The sequence below is a fragment of the Odocoileus virginianus genome, chromosome 18 (genome assembly GCF_023699985.2).
Source record: "Odocoileus virginianus isolate 20LAN1187 ecotype Illinois chromosome 18, Ovbor_1.2, whole genome shotgun sequence".
NCBI classification, from domain to species: domain Eukaryota; kingdom Metazoa; phylum Chordata; class Mammalia; order Artiodactyla; family Cervidae; genus Odocoileus; species Odocoileus virginianus.
The window spans coordinates 23,570,054-23,591,641 of NC_069691.1; the positions used below are offsets into that span (position 1 = coordinate 23,570,054).

The 21,588-nt window shown below is 40.7% G+C and overlaps 1 protein-coding gene across 7 annotated transcripts in view; it reads left to right on the forward strand.

Moving 5' to 3' along the window:
* The window catches only part of KDM4C (lysine demethylase 4C), a 400,301-nt gene that overhangs the window by 229,764 nt on the left and 148,949 nt on the right, over positions 1-21,588 (forward strand). For 6 of the 7 annotated variants that reach the window (XM_020904553.2, XM_070480461.1, XM_070480462.1 and 3 more), the window contains 3 exons: positions 11,193-11,374; positions 12,996-13,209; positions 15,111-15,187. In XM_020904553.2, coding sequence (XP_020760212.2) covers positions 11,193-11,374; positions 12,996-13,209; positions 15,111-15,187 — 473 coding nt within the window. Of the gene's footprint in view, positions 1-11,192; positions 11,375-11,802; positions 11,877-12,995; positions 13,210-15,110; positions 15,188-21,588 lie in introns of those variants that run through there. The other variant, XM_070480465.1, reaches the window with a different exon arrangement.

Sequence of the window (21,588 nt, forward strand, 5' to 3'; positions counted from 1 at the left end):
ATTTATTTCTGTCCTAATTTTTATGATTTCTTTCCTTCTACTAACCCCAGGGTGCTTCATTTCTTCTTTTTCTAGTTGCTTTAGGTGTACAGTTCAGTTAGTTATTTGATTTCTCTCTTGTTTCTTGAGGTAGGCTTGTCTTGCTATGAACCTTTCCCTTACACTGCTTTTATTGAGTCTCATAGGTTTTGGGTTGTTGTGTTTTCATTTTCATTCATTTCTATGCATAGTTTGATTTCTTTTTTTATTTCTTCTGTGATTTGTTGGTTATTCAGAAGTGTGTTGTTTAGCCTCCATATGTTTGTATTTTTAATAGTTTTTTTCCTGTAGTTGACATCTAATCTTACTGCATTGTGATCAGAAAAGATGCTTCAGATGATTTCAATATTTTTGAATTTACCAAGGCTAGATTTATGGCCCAGGATGTGATCTATCCTGGAGAAGGTTCTGTGTGCACTTGAGAAAAAGGTGAAATTCATTGTTTAGGGTGAAATGTCCTACAGATATCAATTAGGTCTAACTGGTCCATTGTATCATTTAAAGTTTGTGTTTCTTTGTTAATTTTCTGTTTAGTTGATCTATCCATAGGTGTGAGTGGGGTGTTAAAGTCTCCCACTATTGTTGTTTTATTGTCAATTTCCCCTTTCATTCTTGTTATCATTTACCTTACATATTGCTGTCCTCCTATGTTGGGTGTGTATATATTTATAATTTTTATATCTTCTTCTTGGATTGATCCTTTGATCATATGTATGTCCTTCTTTGTCTCTTTTCACAGCCTTTATTTTAAAGTCTATTTTATCTGATATGAGTATTGTGACTCCTGCTTTCTTTTGGTCTCCGTTTGTGTGAAATATTTTTTTCCAGCACTTCACTTTCAGTCTGTATGTGTCTCTTGTTTTGAGGTAGGTCTCTTGTAGACAGCATATATAGGGGTCTTGCTTTTGTATCCATTCAGCCAGCTTTGTCTTTTGGTTGGGGCATTCAACCCATTTACATTTAAGGTAATTATTGATAGGTATGGACCCGTTGTCATTTACTTTGTTGTTTTGGGTCCGCATTTATACAGCCTTTCTGTGTTTCCTGTCTAGAGAAGATCCTTTAGTATTTGTTGAAGAGCTGGTTTGGTGGTGCTGAATTCTCTGAGCTTTTGCTTGTCTGTAAAGCTTTTGATTTCTCCTTCATATTTGAATGAGATCCTTGCTGTGTACAGTAATCTGGGTTGTAGGTTTTTCTCTTTCATCACTTTAAGTATGTTCTACCATTCCCTTCTGGCCTGAAGAGCTTCTATTGAAAGATCAGCTGTTATCCTTATGGGAATCCCCTCGTGAGTTATTTGTTGTTTTTCCCTTGCTGCTTTTAATATTTGTTCTTTGTGTTTGATCTTCATTAATTTGATTAATATGTATCTTGGGGCATTTCGCCTTGGGTTTATCCTGTTTGGGACTCTCTGGATTTCTTGGACCTGGGCAGCTATTTCCTTCCCCATTTTAGGGAAGTTTTCAACTATTATCTCCTCAAGTATTTTTCTCATGTCCTTTCTTTTTGTCTTCTTCTTCTGGGACTCCTATGATTCGAATGTTGGGGTGTTTAACATTGTCCCAGAGGTCTCTGAGGTTGCCCTCATTTCTTTTGATTCTTTTTTCCCCTCTGCTTCATTTATTTCCATAATTCTTTCTTCCACCTCACTTATCCTATCTTCTGCTTCAGTTATTCTCCTGTTGGTTCCCTCCAGAGTGCTTTTGATCTCAGTTGTTCCTTTAGTCATTATTGATTGACTTTTTTATTCCTTATAGGTCCTTGTTAAACTTTTCTTGCATCTTCTCAATCCTTATCTCCAGACTATTTATCTGAAACTCCATTTTGTTTTCAAGATTTTGGATCATTTTTATTATCATTATTCTGAATTCTTTTTCAGGTAGACTCATCTCCTCCTGTTTTGTTTAGTGGGCTTTTATCATGTTCCTTTACCTGCTGAATATTTCTCTGCCTTTTCATCTTGTTTAGGTTGCTGTGTTTGGGGTGGCCTTTCTCTATGCTGCAAGTTTGTGGTTCCTCTTTATTGTGGAGGTTCCTCCCTGTGGGTGGGGTTGGACGAGTGACTTGTCAAGGTTTCCTGCTTAGGGAAGCTTGCATCAGTGTTCTGCTGGGTGGAGCTGGATCTCTTCTCTCTGGAGTGCAATGAAATGTCCAGTAGAGAGTTTTGAGGTATCTATAGGTTTGGTATGACTTTTGGCCACCTGTATTTTTGTGCTCAGGGTTATGTTCCTGCGTTGTTGGAGAATTAGCTTGGTATGTCTTGCTCTGAAATTTGTTGGCTCTTGGATGGAAGTTGGTTTCAGTGTAGGTATGGAGGCTTTTGGATGAGCTCTTGTTGATTAATGTTCACTGGAGTCAGGAGTTTTCTGGTGTTCTCAAGTTTTGGATTTAAGCCTCCTGCCTCCATCTTTCAGTCTTATTCTTACAGTAGCCCCAAGACTTCTCCATCCGGGGCACCGGGGCTGGAGGTTTGTGGGTCGGTGGCTGCACCTCCGAGGAGACGGTACGGCCTGCAGGCGTCCTGCGCGGGCCCCGCCGTGCCGACTCGGGTGGAGGACTACGAGGTGCTGTACACCATTGGCACGGGCTCCTACGGCCGCTGCCAGAAGATCCGCAGGAAGAGCGACGGCAAGGTGAGCGCGGGCCTGGTCCCTGCCTGTCGCCCCCCGGCCGCCCAGAGGAAGCAGGGAGCCTGGAGGTGTGCTTCTGAAATGCAAGAGTGCTCAGAAGAGGCAGCCCTTTCTCCTAGATCTGTGTCTGACCCGGGTCTCTCAAGGGATGGGAAGACGCATCCTTTTTTTTTTTTTTTTTTCTTTTTAAATTTGTGAATCTGTCCCTTAATTCTTTGTTGTTGTTCAGTCGCTCAGTCGTGTCCGACTCTTTACAACCTTATGGACTGCAGCACTCCAGGCTTCCCTGTCTTTCACCAGCTCCCGGAGTTTGCCAAAGTTCATGTCCATTGAGTCGGTGATGCCTTCCAACCATCTCGTCCTCTGTCGTCCCCTTCTCCTCCTTCCCTCAGTCTTTCCCAGCATCAGAGTCTTTTCCAGTGAGTCAGCTTTTCTCATCAGGTGGCCAAAGTAAAACTAATAAAATGATCCAAGTAGAATGTAAAAAAAAAAAGAAAAAAGAAAGAAAAGACTTCTCCATCCACACAGCACTGATGATAAAACATCTAGGTTAATGGTGAAAAGATTATCCACAATGAGGGACACCCAGGGAGGTTCACAGAGTTACATAGAGAAGAGAAGAGGGAGGAGGGAGATAGAAGTGACCAGGAGAAGAAGAGGGTGGGAATCAAAAGGGGAGAGAGCAATCTAGCCAATAATCACTTCCCTATTAGTTGTCCACAGTCTGGAACATTCAGAGAGGTTCATGGAGTTCCATAGAGAGGAGAAGGAGGAGGAAGGAGATAGAGGTGACCAGAAGGAGAGGAGGGGGAATCAAAAGGAGAGAGACCAGTCTAACCTGTGGTCAGTTCCCTAAGTGTTCTCCCCAGCCCGAACACCCAAAGAGATTCACAGAGTTAAGTAGAGAAGAGAAGGGGGAGGGAGGAGATAGAGGTGACCTGGGGGAGAAAAAGGAGAATCAAAAGGGGAGAGAGCAATCAAGCCAGTAATCACACTCCTAAGTAAAAATGGGTACTGAAGATTGGATTCTTAAAGGTACAGAATAGATAACAAATACCAAAAAGTAAAGATTAAAAATTTAGAGTAGAGGTTAGACTCTCAAAAATATGATATTAAAAAAACAAAACAAAAGCACAAATATTCTTAAAAAATTATGAAATTTGCTTTTTTTTGCAAGGTAATAGTAGGTTTTAAAAATGAAAATTAAAGGAGTAATAAAGAACTTAAAAATAAAAAAAAATTTTTTTAATTAAAAAATGATAATAGTAAAATATATCTAGGAATTTCTTTGCAGCTGTTGAGGGCAGTGTGGGGTCAGTTCAGTTTTAGATAGTTCCTTGTTCCAGCTTTTACTTCTTCTTAAGATCTATAGGTCCCTTCCAATGTAGCCAGTGCTAACTACAGGGTTTTCATCTGTTGTACCTGTCACTTCCAAAGTGGTTCCCTCTTCTTTATTTTGGCTTCTTCTGTTTGCAAGTCTCTTCAGTATCTAACTTCTGCCCTGACACAAGGGGGCAAAGGTAGTCATTTATTTAGGCTCACTTGTTCAATTGTGCTGCAGGGAGGGAGGAACACTGCAAGTAAATATCACTGGCGTGTGTGGGGAGTGCTCGCAGTGTCTGGGCCACACTGGGTTTGCCCCCCGCTCACAGCGTGTGTGCTTTCCTGGTCTACACTGCTCAGGCTCCAGGTTGCTCTGCAGGGGCACTGTCTAAAGCAGGCCCTGGGTTGCATGCACATCCCAGGTCTAAGCCTCTCAGGTTCAGCTCTCAGGTACTCCACAAAGGCGCAGACTTGGTTGGGCCTGTGTGTTGTACCCTTTACAGGTCCAACCCGTTCAGGCGACCAGGTGCTTGGGGAGCGCACTTTCTCCAGGTGGGGCAGTATGGCTTATCGCCTCCCCCATCCCAGCTGCTCGGTTTCCTGGGTGCGCAGTGGGAGCACAGTCTCAGGTGTGCCTTGTGTCTCCTCTGGGGAGCTAATCTCTGGCTGCGACCCTCCTGGCGGATGTCAACCATCCAGGATCCCAGGAAGACTTGATTCACAACTGGGAGCCTGCTCGCAGTTTGGTAGAGGATGCCCCTTGCCTTCCTGGCTCTGGCTGTCGCCCGCCTGCCTCCCTGCCTCTGGTGAGGGATGGGTCAGTCTGCTGCCAGCTAGCTCTCCTCTGGTATTTGCTCAGTCCTGTGTCCTTTGAGTGCACCTGGCATTGCCTTAGGTTAGAGTTTTTCTCGGGAAAGTTCTGTCTCTTTCCTCTTTTTTTTTTCTCTCTGGCAATCCCTCAGTTTGGGTTGCTATCTCAGGTTAGCTCCCTCAGGTTGCCCTCAGGGCATTCAGGCCTGGTCCTTACCCTAAGCGATGCAGCCCGGGCCTCCCTGTTCAGCCCCTGCTTGCTGGTGGCAGACGTGAGCATCTGGGCTACTTCTCCGCTGGGAGTTGCAGTTAAGTGCATAATCTGTGGGTTTGATTTATTTATTTTTTCCTCCCAGTTATGTTGCCCTCTGAGATTCCAAAACTCCCCACAGACCCGCCGGTGAGAGGGTTTCCTGGTGTTTGGAAACTTCTCCTCTTTTATGACTCCCTCCCCAGGAAGGGTGTCCATTCCTAACTCTTTTGTCTCTCTTTTTATCTTTTATATTTTGTCCTACCTCCTTTTGAAGACAATGGGCTGCCTTTCTGGGTGCCTGGTGTCCTCTGCCAGCGTTCAGAAGTTGTTTTGTGGTATTTGCTCAGCGTTCAAATGATCTTTTGATGAATTTGTGGGGGAGAAAGTGGTCTCCCTGTCCTATTCCTCTGCCATCTTAGAACCGCCCACCATGTTAATATGTGTGTTCTTCTTTGACACTACACAAAATTTGACACAAGGTGGTTTTTTAAAGACTAGCTGCAACATGTAATCTGAATCCCATCAGCGATCCTTTTGTTCTCTATTTATTGATCTATTTTGCACTTTGGCTCTTCTACACGTGTGATTTTGTAATGTCATATATTGGTAAACAAAGATCTGTGTCATATAGGTCTTTTTATACTATGAAAAAGGTATATTTGTTATTATCGCCATCAGTTCCATCAGAAATAGCTTTAATTATTGGGAAGTTGTCAAGCTCACAAAAGTGGATACACATTTTTGGAAGTTTTAATTTTGACTTAGAAGCTTTAATTTCACCATTGTCAAAAAATATTATCAGTAACTTTTTTTTTCCAAATTAAAATGACAGCTTTCTTTGTTCACTTTCATGAAAATTCCTTCCAGATAGCCAAATCTGAATAACCATAGTTTGTCTGTTAATCATTTGTTGAAGTAAAAATCGTATTCCATGAAAAAGACAGGTCATTCAGCATGTGATTCAATTATTTGTCCATTACCTTTTCCCATGATAACCATTGAACTACAGTATACAGCAGACATACTTTATGCATACATCCCGTTTTATCACAAATTTAATAAAATTGATAGATATATTTTTTCTTCATCAAGGCATTGTTATGAGAACTCCCTCACCCTCAAGTGCAAATTTGAGATAATTGAGTATATAATGGCTGCATTGGAGCCCCTGCCTTAATTCAAGCTAAGGCACCAATAGTTTTACCCTTCATTGCTTTTGTGTCACCATTAAAAATATCAATAGGGTGACACAGGCAAATAACATGTTCTGTTATTGTGCAAGTATTTTTGACTGTACAGACCACATGAAACTGTGCTGTGTGTCTTCTAGAGTACACAGACCTTGCTCTGAGAGCTGCCGTTATTCTGTTAGCTCTTCTTTTGTTCTTGTTGAGAATATAGTTGGGAAAGAAAGGAGTCTTATGCTGGTAACATTTTCACAGATTTCCTAAACTTTGATGCATTTGCACCAAGGGATCTTTCCTTGGCCCCACTCGTTTTGTTTCTACAGCAAACTGTGGCTTTCAGTGTGAGACTCAGAGCTTATGAATGTTGCTATGCTGATATATATGCATATATTAAAAAAGAGGTAATTAGAGTAATAAAAAACATTGGATTCATTAACTGTGTATAGTGTTCATGTCCTTGTATGTTTAATATCTGCCCTGTCCTCCTCTTTTGTGAAGGTGTTGTGAGAAGTAATCTGATATTTAAAAAATCTAAAAATCTGTGAAACTGTACAGTCTATTTTCATTGCCTGACATCTTATAGTGCATCATATAGTGAGATAAATATTAATATATACCAGTGATATCACAGTGTAACTTTAGAGGTTCATTAATCAATTATAGTTGAAGATGAGAGGAAATTCCTAGGCGTATACTGCCAAATGATCAGAATATTTAAAAACTACAATGGAAAAAACATTTTCCCACTTCTGTATATTGGAATATAAGTATCTTTTTTAAGAAGCAAGTGGATGAAGGTGCACTAAAAAGAGACCAGAAATAGGAGTGGTGTTTAGAGACTGAAAGGGAACATTTTCATTTGGAATTGTGTGATGATGAGAGTATTTAAATATTCCAAGGTACTTTTCCCCCCAGAATATTTAAGACTTTCCTCCCCAGAATATTTATGAATATCATGAGTCTGAGAAAGGAAATAATCAAGGTTAGTCTATGCTTGAACAGTGCCATGGTTCAAAGGTAGGTGAGAATTCTTGGAGATATGGGATGAATAATTTGGTGAGGTAATTTCAGGAAGATAAAATACTTACCTTCAAGAATGTGCCAGTGTGTTTGACTTTTAAAACTAAGTTAAAATTTGTATAGTCATCATCATGTACTTATGATTAAGTGTTTATCCCCCCTCTCATAAAATATTGCAGGATAGAGTTGACAAACAGATCATATGAAAAATAAGATGATTGGATGGATTTTACATAATATGTGTATTATATATCATTGTAGAGTTTATAAAGAATTTTAATACTTTGGAGCTTGAAAAGAAATTTAACTTCTCTATTTCATTTCACTACTAAAAAAAAAACCTGAAGTAGGTGAGAAAGCTGTGATCACTATATGAGAATCTACTTTACATAAAGCCACAGCCCTTCTGAATCAAAGTCTGAGTTTCAAGTTAGGTCTCTGAGGAGTTCCCTGGTGGTCCAGTGGTTAGGACTTGGTGCTTTCACTGCTGAGTTCCTGGGTCCTTGGGTCCAATCCCTGGTCGATGAACTAAGATCCCACAAGCCTCATGGAGTGGCCTTAAACAAACAAACAAACAAAAACGAAGTCTCTGAACTGACAGTTCCTGTACTGGGGGCTGCACAGTGTCCCTGCCAGGCAGCTTTTAATTCGCAGGATTCCATAGTTACCGTGTTCCCTGCATACTCTGGCCCGGAGAGCATCCAAACAGAAGACAAATGCTCTTTGGGCCAGAGTATGACCTCATTTGGGAGATGGACAGCTGTGGAGCAGGTCAGTTTGAGGTTTGAGGACAAGCTCAAGGTGTGGCAGGCTGTCCTAGATCAAGTCTTGCCAGAGACTGTGGCACACACACTCCTTCTCTCTGGCTCCATTCTTGAGAATTGTTATTTTCTCCTGCTGCTTGTTCATTTTCACAAGGCTTTTAGGAAGTAAATAGTATTTTCTTCATCCCTAAAACTATTTTGAGAACTCATCACAACTAAGTCCAACTGAATGAATAAGAGCATCATTCATCTTGTTAGTTTCCGTCTTTTAAAATAAAACAAGTGATGTGATAAATTTATTGTGAACCAATCATTTATTGGTTATTCAAGCCCAAGAATTTTGCTTGTTTGTTTAGCTCTCATATTTAGTGTATATTAGTCATTAAATGCAATGTTATTTCAAGTTCCTAGTTAACTTTTACTCACATCTTTGATTTGTCAAAGTTTACTCTTCACAGTAAGTCTTCTGTTATATATTATATATATAATAACAGAGGTGGAAACAGAGGTGGAAACATTTAACATCAGATTACTTTTATTTCAAATGTAGGCAAAGGTTCTTAGCTTTTGTTTTGTTTCAAACATTGTCCCTGACTGAACGTTAAGCATTTCTATTGTATATAATAGTAATAATAAGGATAATACCACCACCACCACCACCACCACCACCACAGAAACAGGAACAGGATCATTCCCTTTTGCTTTAGTTGGCATTTGATGTTTTTGGAGTTATTTTCAGCCTCATTTAGCCCTTCCTATTTTTCCACTTCAGCAAATCCACTTTGACTTTTTTTTTTAACACAGGTAAGTCACCAGGGCAAGGGCAGGAGCTCTTTAGATCATGGGAATACCCCTTCTGGGACTTGAAGACATTGCTTTACAGTATTTATTAGTAGCACTGAGATAGCTGCTGGAGAGGAAGTTTAGAGTGTATTGCAGCTGGGAACATTAAGTTCTAGATGTAGCTGTGGTTGCTGCCATTGTTTTGATATACTGTCCTCTGCTATAAGCATGAGGAATTTTTTCTCCTAACCTATTATATCTTTTTGTATTTTTCTGGCCTTCTATAAAATTTTGTAAAATGACATTTTTGTGGAATGGATCTCTGCCCCTTTCATGTTAACAGATATACATACTTAAAGAGATTTGACCCTCTGGGGAATCATATTGAACAAATGAGATTTGGCATAGGGATTGTCTTTTATATCCATGTAATGGTACTATATTGCTTGGCACATAATAGTCTGTAAATGGTATTTGTCATGAATTTTGAATAAAAGTTAATTAAATGAAAATTAATAATTTTGAATTAAAGCATCTGCTGTGTTAGGCTAGGGAACTAAAAATATTGGTAAGGCAGTTAGTCTAGCTGGACGTTAGCTAGCAGTTAGCTAGCTGGAAGATAATCTTGCACATATTAACTCTTACCCTGGGAGGTATCAGGATAGCACGAGAAACAGAAAGTCGTGGAGTTGAGAGGAGGGGTGGGATTAGGAAGGTGTGGAAAACGGGTTGGTTTGTCTGACTCTCAGATCAAAGGTAGTGCTCGATGATGAGGAGGATGCCAATTTCATTTCTGGTTTCCACTGTGACATTAATATCACAGGTACTTTGGAATGTCTGCGTCTTTTATGATCAAGGTTATTGTTTTTCCCTGAGTATTCTGCTCACGGTTCACATATTACTGAAGCCTGACTTGGGGAATTTTGAGCGTTACTTTACTGGCATGTGAGATGAGTGCGATTGTGTGGTAGTGTGAACATTCTTTGGGAATGTTTGATTTTCTTTGGGATTGGAATGAAAACTGACCTTTTCCAGTCCTGTGGCCACTGCTAAGTTTTCCAAATTTGCTGAAATATTGACTGCAGCACTTTCATAGCATCATCTTTTAGGATTTGAAATAGCTCAACTGGAATTCCATCACCTCCACCAGCTTTGTTTGTAGTGATGCTTCCTAAGGCCCACTTGACTTCACAAGTCAAATTGCCAACATCCACTGGATCACTGAAAAAGCAAGAAAGTTCCAGAAAAACATCTATTTCTGCTTTATTTGACTATGCCAAAGCCTTCGACTGTGTGGATCACAATAAACTGTGGAAAATTCTGAAGGAGATGGGAATACCAGACCACCTGACCTGCCTCTTGAGAAACCTGTATGTAGGTCAGGAGGCCACAGTTAGAACTGGACATGGAACAACAGACTGGTTCCAAATAGGAAAAGGAGTATGTCAAGGCTGTATATTGTCACCCTGCTTATTTAATTTATATGCAGAGTACATCATGAGAAATGCTGGGCTGGAAGGAGCACACGCTGGAATCAAGATTGCTAGGAGAAGTATCAATAACCTCAGATATGCAGATGACACCACCCTTATGGCAGAAAGTGAAGAGGAACTAAAGAGCCTCTTGATGAAAGTGAAAGAGGAGAGTGAAGAAGATGGCTTAAAGCTCAACATTCAGAAACCTAAGATCACGGCATCTGGTCCCATCACTTCATGGCAAATAGATGGGGAAACAGTGGCTGCCTTTATTTTTAGGGGCTCCAAAATCACTGCAGATGGTGATTGCAGCCATGAAATTAAAAGACGCTTACTCCTTGGAAGGAAAGTTATGACCAACCTAGACAGCATATTAAAAAGCAGGGACAGTACTTTGTCAACAAAGGTCTGTCTAGTCAAGGCTCTGGTTTTTCCAGTGGTCGTGTATGGATGTGAGAGTTGGACTATAAAGAAAGCTGAGGGCTGAAGAATTGATGCTTTTGAACTGTGGTGTTGGAGAAGACCATTGAAGAGTCCCTTGGACTGCAAGGAGATCCAACCAGTCCATCCTAAAGGAGATCAGTCCTGGGTGTTCATTGGAGGGACTGATGTTGAAGCTGAAACTCCAATACATTGGCCACCTGATGTGGAGAGCTGACTCATTTGGAAAGACCTTGATGCTGGGAAAGATTGAGGGCAGGAGGAGAAGGGGATGACAGAGGATGAGATGGTTGGATGGCATCACCAACTCAATGGACACGGGTTTGGGTGGACTCTGGGAGTTGGTGATGGACAGGGAGGCCTGGCGTGCTGCGGTTCGTGGGGTTGCAAAGAGTTGGATACGACTGAGTGAGTGAACAGAACTGAACTGACCCTGCTGACTGTGTTTTCATGCCCTTTCTCTTCAGAGTTGCCTGAGGCTCCATCAATTGAGGAGGAAGTGGAAGAAACCGAGTCTTGGGCAAAGCCTCTGGTTCATCTTTGGCAGACAAAGTCCCCAAACTTTGTGGCCGAGCAAGAGTATAATACAGCCATGGGCAGAATGGAGCCACACTGCGCCATCTGTGCTCTGCTCATGCCCTACTACAAGGTAGCTGGCGGGAGGGGCCCCTGCCCACGTTTCCTTTCACTGCAGCACTTTCTGTTTGACTGTAAAAACACAGGTGAATCATTGTACTGTTAGTATGCACATGGTGAAGAAGACATTAGTTCTTCTGTAGCTAATGACCATCATAGAGCAGCAAACAGAATTCCTGCGTGCCACTTGAGAGACTTTTCTTTAACAGTGCTTTATCATTTTTTAAGGTCTTAATTTATTTCAGTCAGCAGTTAATTCCAACCTTTCTTTCTACCCACTTCACCAAGAAACACAGACCTTAAAGCTTCAAAATAGTAGAACCTTGCAAAGAGAGAACTTAGACCTAGTCTCTGCTTTATGTTTGAAAATATTGCTCTCAGTCATATAAATGTCAGTTCTGGGACCACATTTGAAATACCTCTCTTCATTTTTCCATGTAGAACATGCAAAAGACAGAGCAGGACTCAGTGCAAACCAAATTGTCCAGTTCATCCTCATCAACCAGCTATTCATGGTAATATTTTCAGATGTCATGTCATATATGTTATGCCAAAAGCATCTTAGATCACAGAGGGCCACATTCTTCAGCACTAACACAAACAAAACAATCTTTAGGAATCTTGTAAGGGTAGAACTACTAGGTCCATTTTAAGATACAATTTATTATAAAGTGCACTGATCTGAATATTGTGTTCTGGGTTATATTTTCACTAATAGAATCAGAAATATTTTATTCAAGATCACATTGTTCTTAAAGTTCCACATGAAGTGATTCTGTTCAGACATTTCAGAGCATAAAAATGTGTAACGTGCCACATTCTCAGAACTTTGTAAACAGGAAGTAGTTCATTCATTCATCTTTGAATGTGACATTAGGGAGTGATTAACTATTTTTATTTCCAATTTATCATTAAATTTCTATGTTTTCTTGAAAAATTTGCCTTTGTTTTGATTCTTATTTCTGTATCATAATCTGCCTGCATATTTCCCTAATGATTAAAAAAATTCCAACTAAAATTATAAGATTTGGGGAAATTTATTAACACAAGGTCTCTGGGGATAAGATAGTTCATTAAATATATTCAAACAAACACTTAATATCTTATATTTTGATGAGAGATGACAATTTTGTTTGCATATTATGCCTTGTTATCTAATGTCATTTGCTAGATATTTCTGTCTTGCTGTTTTAAAACTTGTGTGATGAGACAAAAGCCTTCAAAAACTCTAAATACTGTCATACAAATTAAAACTGAGGTCTTTGAAGTTTCTCCTTAAGGTGTAACCAGGTAAGATTCTTCAGTAAATGAAATCAGATCTATTAACCTAGTGCAAATAAAGAAGCAAAAAAAGTTGATCAGAAAGGTCATTGCTTCTTATGAACTTTGTCTATTAAGAATGTAATTTTAGTAGCTCATCCCTTTCTATGACAGTGGACATACAGAATCTCCTCTTTAGCTTCTGGATGGAAACCTGGAGGGCAGAGCTGGTAGTTGGAGGACAAGGACAAAAAAGAAACAATACAGAAGTGGAAAACTAGTAAATGAAATACCTGTTCGTGGATCTGTCCAAAGCAAGCGATCTGAGCTCTTTTCCATGTTTTTTGCTCATTTGCAAATATTGTGTTTTTCAGCCAGATAGCAGCAATGAAGAAAATGATTCTAGATGGGAGACAAAATTAGATGAAGTGGTGACTTCAGGAGGAAAGACTAAGCCCCTCATTCCAGAGATGTGTTTTATTTATAGTGAAGAAAATATAGAATATTCTCCACCTAATGCCCTCCTTGAAGAGGATGGAACAAGCCTTCTGATTTCCTGTGCAAAGTGCCGCGTACGGGTTCATGCAAGTAAATGAGTCTATCAGTCCTTAATCACTGGCTTTTTAATGCTTCACATAGTCTTTATTTCTCACCCTTCTGCAGCCTATCAAATCTATCACAGTAAACTGTTGGCATCATTAATGATTAGATCATTATTTCTAGTATTTCTTGTAATGAAAGTAAGAAAGGTGTAATTGTTCTTTCTTGTGTTTTATGTGGTATCAGTGGAGAACAGGTCTGATGGTTTGTTTGGGGTCCCCATGTGGAGTTATCATGGGATTCCTTTCACATGCTTGAATTTTACTTAAGATATAGCTTATAAAACCTTAATTTTAGTCTCCTATGTTGATTCATCACTATTTTCCTTTGTAAGTTTTAAAAAGAATGAGTATTCTTTTGGTGATTTGGGGAATTGTTGTTAAATTAATTACTAGTTAAAATTTTATTCTTTGTAAGAGTAGGAAGATCTTCATTGTCTTCCGGGGACAACAGTCCTTCAGGTTGTTTTCCCCCAGGACTGAGATGGTTAGGCTCTATACCTGTCTCAATTTGCTATTTTTACATAATTGCATTAGTGGCAAATACATTTTTATAGCTAATCTGTCATCTAAACCCTCTAAAATGTATAAAATGGATCTGTTATACACTACAGTTTTATTTTAAAGCATTTTAATATTCAAGCTCTTACCAAGTCACATGTTTTATTAACATTCTTATGTATGGTGTGAGTCTGTCAATGTGGTATGAATGATTTATAATATATGTATCATCTTCTGTATTTACCCCATAGTAATACCAGTCTTATATTAAGGTTGAAATTGCCTGGCTACCAAGCATTTATTTATTAGATACTTTCACCTTCCTCAAGGGATTTGAACCTGTGTTTGAAATATAATTACATAAAACTTATTTACTTCATCAATCTGTAAGATACTCAATACACACACACACACACACACACTCACTCTACATGGTTATATGTATATAAGAGGCACAGCATCATTTTACAAACAAGTTAGGATTTAATCTTGACTCCAGAATGCACTAACTGTGCAACCTAGCCATAATATTTTATGAACATGTGCTTGAACTAAACATTTTATGATCTTGGTTAACTACTACAGGCTTTTCTTTGGGTAATTACATTTCTGTTATTTTCCCTTCCTAAGTCAAATTTTATAGAAATTTGATATTAAAAATTACTTCTTTAAATTCTACTCATTTAAATCTTTCAAAGCCCTCTTTTTGCAGGAAGCCAGAGTAACACATGTTTGTTGGAACTATATAATTGCTACATATATCATGTATTTACATCATCAGCCATCTCTTTAAATTGTTGAGTCAGTCATGTACTGAATAGACCAGTAAAATTGAACATATCTCTTTATCACCGACCATGAATTGTGTATTCTTTGTCCATATCACTGAAATTAAAGCTAATTAAATGTACTTCTTGAAGTGTAATTTTAAATTACATTAATTTTATGCATATAATTTTATGCTCAGAAATATTATGTCAAAGTTTATTTACTGTACCATTTTAAAACTTCTCCAAACTTTGCTTCACGAATTGCAGCTTACTTTGAAATATGTTTTATATGAGTAACAGACTAGACCTGCAAGTGTAGAAATTTCATTTTTTCCCATTCAAGTATTATCATTAGTATTCTTTATGATAACTAGTGTGAGCACTGATAACTGTTAAGATGCATACTCTCATGCTTCCTAGCAGTGATATCCTGTTAGGTATAAGGTGTGAGAACCAGAAGTGTCTCTGAGCCAGCCTTGTTTATGTTTTGTTCTAAGCAGAGAGAATAAAAAATGGTATGGTAAGCTGTTGCTCTGATTTTACTTATTCAGTGCTGAAGTGTGTCATATTGTCAAAATACAAAAGGCTTAATTAATGGATCCATACTATTATTTTGTAGGTTGTTATGGAATCCCTTCTCATGAGATCTGTGATGGATGGCTATGTGCCCGGTGCAAAAGAAATGCATGGACAGCAGTAAGTGGCTTATTCATTCCATCCATTGTGGGTCCGTTTAAATCTAGTGGTACATGTACTTTTGTGTGCAGTTCCACACTTCCCTGTTTTTCTAGTCTTCTCTTTCCAAATCATCCTACTGAGTATCTCTGTATCCACTGCAGAAATGTTAAATACATTTCTAGGCATCATCCCCTGCTCAGGAACCTACAGAGACTAGCAGTTTATTAGAGCATGTCCAAAATACTGCTTCACGTTCTTTCCCAGCTTGGTTTTGCAGTTCTAGGAAATAAGTATTCTGAGTGACAGTGAAGATGGGAATCTCTGGGACCTCTGAGGAAACCATGATCATTCACAACTATTCCAGTAGCATGAGCTCTTCCCTGTTTATTCATTTATACATTCATACTTGAGCAAATTTTAAAGTGTTTGTGCTAAGCATTGCTGTTAATTTGAGACAGAAACTACAACAACAAATTATTCCCCATTTGGGAAACACAGATTTCTCTTCACCTAAACTGTTTTCCCTGAAGACACTATAGAAACTTTAGCTTACACTCAAGTGTTGCACTCCATTCCATTCATCTACCAATTCACTCATTTTACAGTTATGATTATGTGTTGCATTAATTTTTCTTAAAAAAATTCTCTTTCAAAAGGTATCAGAACATTGTTGAAGGTGGAGACCAGTCAGATCTCAAGACTGTATCCCTCATTCTTGATCTCAGAACAGATGCTCAGCTTCGTTTTGATTAAGTAGTAGCCTTTGCTTTATTCCTTAATGATCTCTAATGACAATGGATTAGATCTCTTTGCAGCCAAAGTTAAAACACTGAGGCACAATGTAAGGACCATGCTTTGCATGATGAAAATTTATGTCATGATTATATATGTTTAGCTCTCAGTGTGGAAATAGACATATGGTAACTATAAATTAAAGGCATCTGTAAGAATGACTTTCTGTATGATTTTATTGCTGGTATTCACTTTGGATAGTGAGGGGAAAGCAGGGAAAAATATGGACCATCTTTATAGTCCAAATAATCTTATCTATGTGATATTAGAGGTAATATCTCCAACTTAAGAATTCTTTCCATTAGTGGGCCCAGATAACATTTTGATATTTCATTTGGTTGATCATTACATTAACAAAAACTGTATAACTACACAGCATCTTTAGAACAGCCAGGAAATCCTGCTGTAATATATATATTCAGCTATTGTTTACCACACTGGTTCTACTCCTATTATATGAGCCAAAGCAAAGTCTTATATTATGAGTCAGTATTATTGATGATGTCCTCTCTTTCACCCTGAAGTGTAGATTTAGAATTTCAGTTCAGTTCAGTCGCTCAGTCGTGTCCGACTCTTTGCGACCCCATGAATCGCAGCACGCCAGGCCTCCCTGTCCATCACCAACTCCGGAGTTTACTCAAACTCATGCCCATCGAGTCGGTGATGCCATCCAGCCATCTCATCCTCTGTTGTCACCTTCTCCTGCCCCCAGTCCCTCCCAGCATCAGAGTCTTTTCCAATGAGTCAACTCTTCACATGAGGTGGCCAAGGTATTGGAGTTTCATCTCCAGCATCAATCCTTCCAATGAACACCCAGGACTTATCTCCTTCAGGATGGACTGGTTGGATCTCCTTGCAGTCCAAGGGACTCTCAACAGTCTCCTCCAATACCACAGTTCAAAAGCATCAATTCTTCGGCGCTCAGCTTTCTTCAGAGTCCAACTCTCACATCCATACATGACCACTGGAAAAACCATAGCCTTGGCCAGATGGACCTTTGTTGGCAAAGTAATGTCTCTGCTTTTTAATATGCTATCTAGGTTGGTCATCACTTTCCTTCCAAGGAGTAAGCGTCTTTTAATTTCATGGCTGCAGTCACCATCTGCAGTGATTTTGGAGCCCCAAAAAACAAAGTCTGACACTGTTTCCACTGTTTCCCCATCTATTTCCCATTAGGTGATGGGACCAGATGCCATGATCTTAGTTTTCTGAATGTTGAGCTTTAAGCCATCTTCTTCACTCTCCTCTTTCACTTTCATCAAGAGGCTTTTTAGTTCCTCTTCACTTTCTGCCATAAGGGTGGTGTCATCTGCATATCTGAGGTTATTGACATTTCTCCCAGCAATCTTAATTCCAGCTTGTGCTTCTTCCAGCCCAGCATTTCTCATGATGTACTCTGCATATAAATTAAATAAGCAGGGTGACAATATACAGCCTTGACGTATTCCTTTTCCTATTTGGAACCAGTCTGTTGTTCCATGTCCAGTTCTAATTGTTGCTTCCTGACCTGCATACAGGTTTCTCAAGAGGCAGGTCAGGTGGTCTGGTATTCCCATCTCCTTCAGAATTTTCCACAGTTAATTGTGATCCACATAGTCGAAGGCTTTGGCGTAGTCAATAAAGCAGAAATAGATGTTTTTTTTTTTTTTTCTTTTTCTGGAACTCTCTTGCTTTTTCGATGATCTAGCAGATATTGGCAATTTGATCTCTGGTCCCTCTGCCTTTTCTAAAGCCAGCTTGAACATCTGGAAGTTCACGGTTCACGTATTGCTGAAGCCTGGCTTAGAGAGTTTTGAGCATTACTTTACTAGCGTGTGAGATGAGCATAATTGTGTGGTATTTTGAGCATTCTTTGGCATTGCCTTTCTTAGGGATTAGAATGAAAACTGACCTTTCTCAGTCCTGTGGCCACTGCTGAATTTTCCAAATTGCTGGCATATTGAGTGTAGCACTTTCACAGCATCATCTTTCAGGATTTGAAATAGTTCAACTGGAATTCCATCACATCCACTAGCTTTGTTCATAGTGATGCCTTTTAAGGCCTACTTGACTTCACATTCCAGGATGTCTGGCTCTAGGTGAGTGATCACACCATTGTGATTATCTGGGTCATGAAGATCTTTTTTGTACAGTTCTTCTGTGTATTCTTGCCACCTCTTCTTAATATATTCTGCTTCTGTTAGGTCCATACCATTTCTGTCCTTTATTGAGCCCATCTTTGCATGAAATGTTCCCTTAGTATCTCTAATTTTCTTGAAGAGATCTCTAGTCTTTTCTGTTCTGTTGTTTTCCTCTATTTCTTTGCATTGATCGCTGAGGAAGGCTTTCTTATCTCTCCTGGCTATTCTTTGGAACTCTGCATTCAAATGGGTATATCTTTCATTTTCTCCTTTGCTTTTTGCTTCCCTTCTTTTCACAGCTATTTGTAAGGCCTCCTCAGACAACCATTTTGCCTTTTTGCATTTCTTTTCCATGGGGATGGTCTTGATCCCTGCCTCCTGTACAGTGTCATGAACCTCCGTCCATAGTTCATCCGGCTCTCTGTCTATCGGATCTAGCCCCTTAAATCTATTTCTCACTTCCACTGTATATTCATAAGGGATTTGATTTAGGTCCTACCTGAATGGTCTAGTGGTTTTCCCTGCTTTCTTCAGTTTAAGTCTGAATTTGGCAATAAGGAGTTCATGATCTGAGCCACAGTCAGCTCCATATCTTGTTTTTGCTGACTGTATAGAGCTTCTCCATCTTTGGCTGCAAAGAATATAATCAATCTGATTTTGGTGTTGGCCATCTGGTGATGTCCATGTGTAGAGTCTTCTCTTGTGTTGTTGTAAGAGGGTGTTTGCTCTGACCAGTGCGTTCTCTTGGCAAAACTCTATTAGCCTTTGCCCTGCTTCATTCTGTACTCCAAGGCCAAATTTGCCTGTTACTCCAGGTGTTTCTTGACTTCCTACTTTGCATTCCAGTCCCCTATAATGAAAAGGACATCTTTTTGGGGTGTTAGTTTAAAAGGTCTTGTAGGTTTTCATAGAACCGTTCAACTTCAGCTTCTTCAGCATTACTGGTTGGGGCATAGGCTTGGATTACCATGATATTGAATGGTTTGCCTTGGAAACGAACAGAGATCATTCTGTTGTTTTTGAGATTGCATCCAAGTACTGCATTTCGGACTCTTTTGTTGACTATGATGGCTACTCCATTTCTTCTAAGGGATTCCTGCCCACAGTAATAGATATAGTGGTCATCTGAGTTAAATTCACCCATTCCAGTCCATTTTAGTTTGCTGATTCCTAGAATGTCAACATTCACTGTTGCCATCTCCTGTTTGACCATTTCCAATTTGCCTTGATTCATGGACCTAACATTCCAGGCTCCTATGCAATATTGCTCTTTACAGCATCGGACCTTGCTTCTATCACCAGTCCCATCCACCACTGGGTATTGTTTTTGCTTTGGCTCCATCCCTTTATTCTTTCTGGAGTTATTTCTCCATTGATCTCCAGTAGCATATTGGGCACCTACCGACCTGGGGAGTTTCTCTTTCAGTATCCTATAATTTTGCCTTCTCATACTGTTCATGGGGTTCTCAAGGCAAGAATACTGAAGTGGTTTGCCATTCCCTTCTCCGGTGGACCACATTCTGTCAGACCTCTCCACCATGACTCGACTGTTTTGGCGGCCCCACAAGGCATGGCTTAGTTTAATTGAGTTAGACAAGACTGTGGTCCTGTGATCAAGTTGGCTAGTTTTCTATGATTATGGTTTTAGTGTGTCTGCCCTCTGATGCCCTCTCGCATGCCTCTCACTGCTCCTTACCTTGGACGAGGGGTATCTTCTCACAGCCGCCCCTCCTGACCATGAACGTGGAGTAGCTCCTCTTGGCCCTCCTGCGTCCCTGCAGCAGCCGCTCCTAGGAGGTGGGGAAGCTCCTCTCGGCGCCACTGCTGCGCTGTCGCAGCCTGGTGCTCTCGGTCGCTACCCCTGACTTTGGGCGAGGGGTAGCTCCTCACGGCCGCGCCTCTGCGCGGTCCGTCGCAGCCGGCGCGCCTCTGCGCGGTCCGTCGCAGCCGGCGCGCCTCTGCGCGGTCCGTCGCAGCCGGCGCGCCTCTGCGCGGTCCGTCGCAGCCGGCGCGCCTCTGCGCGGTCCGTCGCAGCCGGCGCGCCTCTGCGCGGTCCGTCGCAGCCGGCGCGCCTCTGCGCGGTCCGTCGCAGCCGGCGCGCCTCTGCGCGGTCCGTCGCAGCCGGCGCGCCTCTGCGCGGTCCGTCGCAGCCGGCGCGCCTCTGCGCGCTCCGTCGCAGCCGGCGCGCCTCTGCGCGCTCCGTCGCAGCCGGCGCGCCTCTGCGCGCTCCGTCGCAGCCGGCGCGCCTCTGCGCGCTCCGTCGCAGCCGGCGCGCCTCTGCGCGGTCCGTCGCAGCCGGCGCGCCTCTGCGCGGTCCGTCGCAGCCGGCGCGCCTCTGCGCGGTCCGTCGCAGCCGGGACTGTAGCCTACCAGGCTTCTCCCTCCATGGGATTCTCCAGGCAAGAATACTGGAGTGGGTTGCCATTTCCTTCTCCGGAGGAATCTTCCCTACTCAGGGATTGAACCTGGGTCTCCTGCACTGCAAGGAGATGCTTTAACCTCTGAGCCACCAGGGAAGACTAGATTTAGAATTTAGAGCTACTCTAATTCAGTTCACCAAGGCATGAAGAATTCTTTGTTGCATCCGCATTTACTGCTTGGCTCCCATGCTCACACGGAGCAGTACTGTCACCTCACGGTACCGTTGTCCTTTGCATGGCAGAGCCAGGGCTAGGCCTCGGTCAGCCACCCTGATTCCAAGGCTGCTTCTTATCAATTATGTCGTTTTCCTTTAGCATCTCTTCAGAAGGAAATACTTAGATTAATCATTCTCTGTTGATTTAAAACATCTTTCTATTAATCTAACCTCTCTGTGCCCTGAGAAAATACAGTGTACCTTTTGTATTTTAATACTGACACCATGTAAATCTCTCTCAATGTGCAATAAAGACAGGAGCTCTTGAATACAACTTTGCATTGATTTTTTTAGACCTACATAATTTCTTAGCTCTAATTGGAAATTATCTAAATTCACAATGGTCCAGTTATTATTATTATTTTTCAGTTTATCCATTTTGAGTGAACTTTGTCCATGAAGCTCTGTTTCTAAATTTTTCTCTTGAGAAATAATTGAATTTCATTTTAAGCACTGGAGAGAAGTAACTGATAATATTTTGGCTTTAACACCCTTAGTCAGTATGGCATCGAGTGTTGCAATATTTATATTTTACTAAGTACTTAAGTATGATTCTTTGGATTTTGTGGCTGGAATGGTTGCATTTGGGAAGTACACTTAGATTTGTCTTCTTAGGAATCAATCTCATAGTGTCAGTGTTAGGTTCCAGAGGAGCACTGGACCTCCTTTTGTATGGAAACTCTTAAGAACCTAATGGGAATCTTAGCAGTGCGGCTGAAGTCAAATGATATTTCAGTGCTGGCTTTTATTTCACTAACTCTGATTAACTATTTCCTGGGATTTTCTGTCTTAAACATAGTTTGTGAAAGTAAGGCTTATTCATCATGAATACAGAAGACTCCAGTAGCATATTTTTCTTGAGATATATGTTT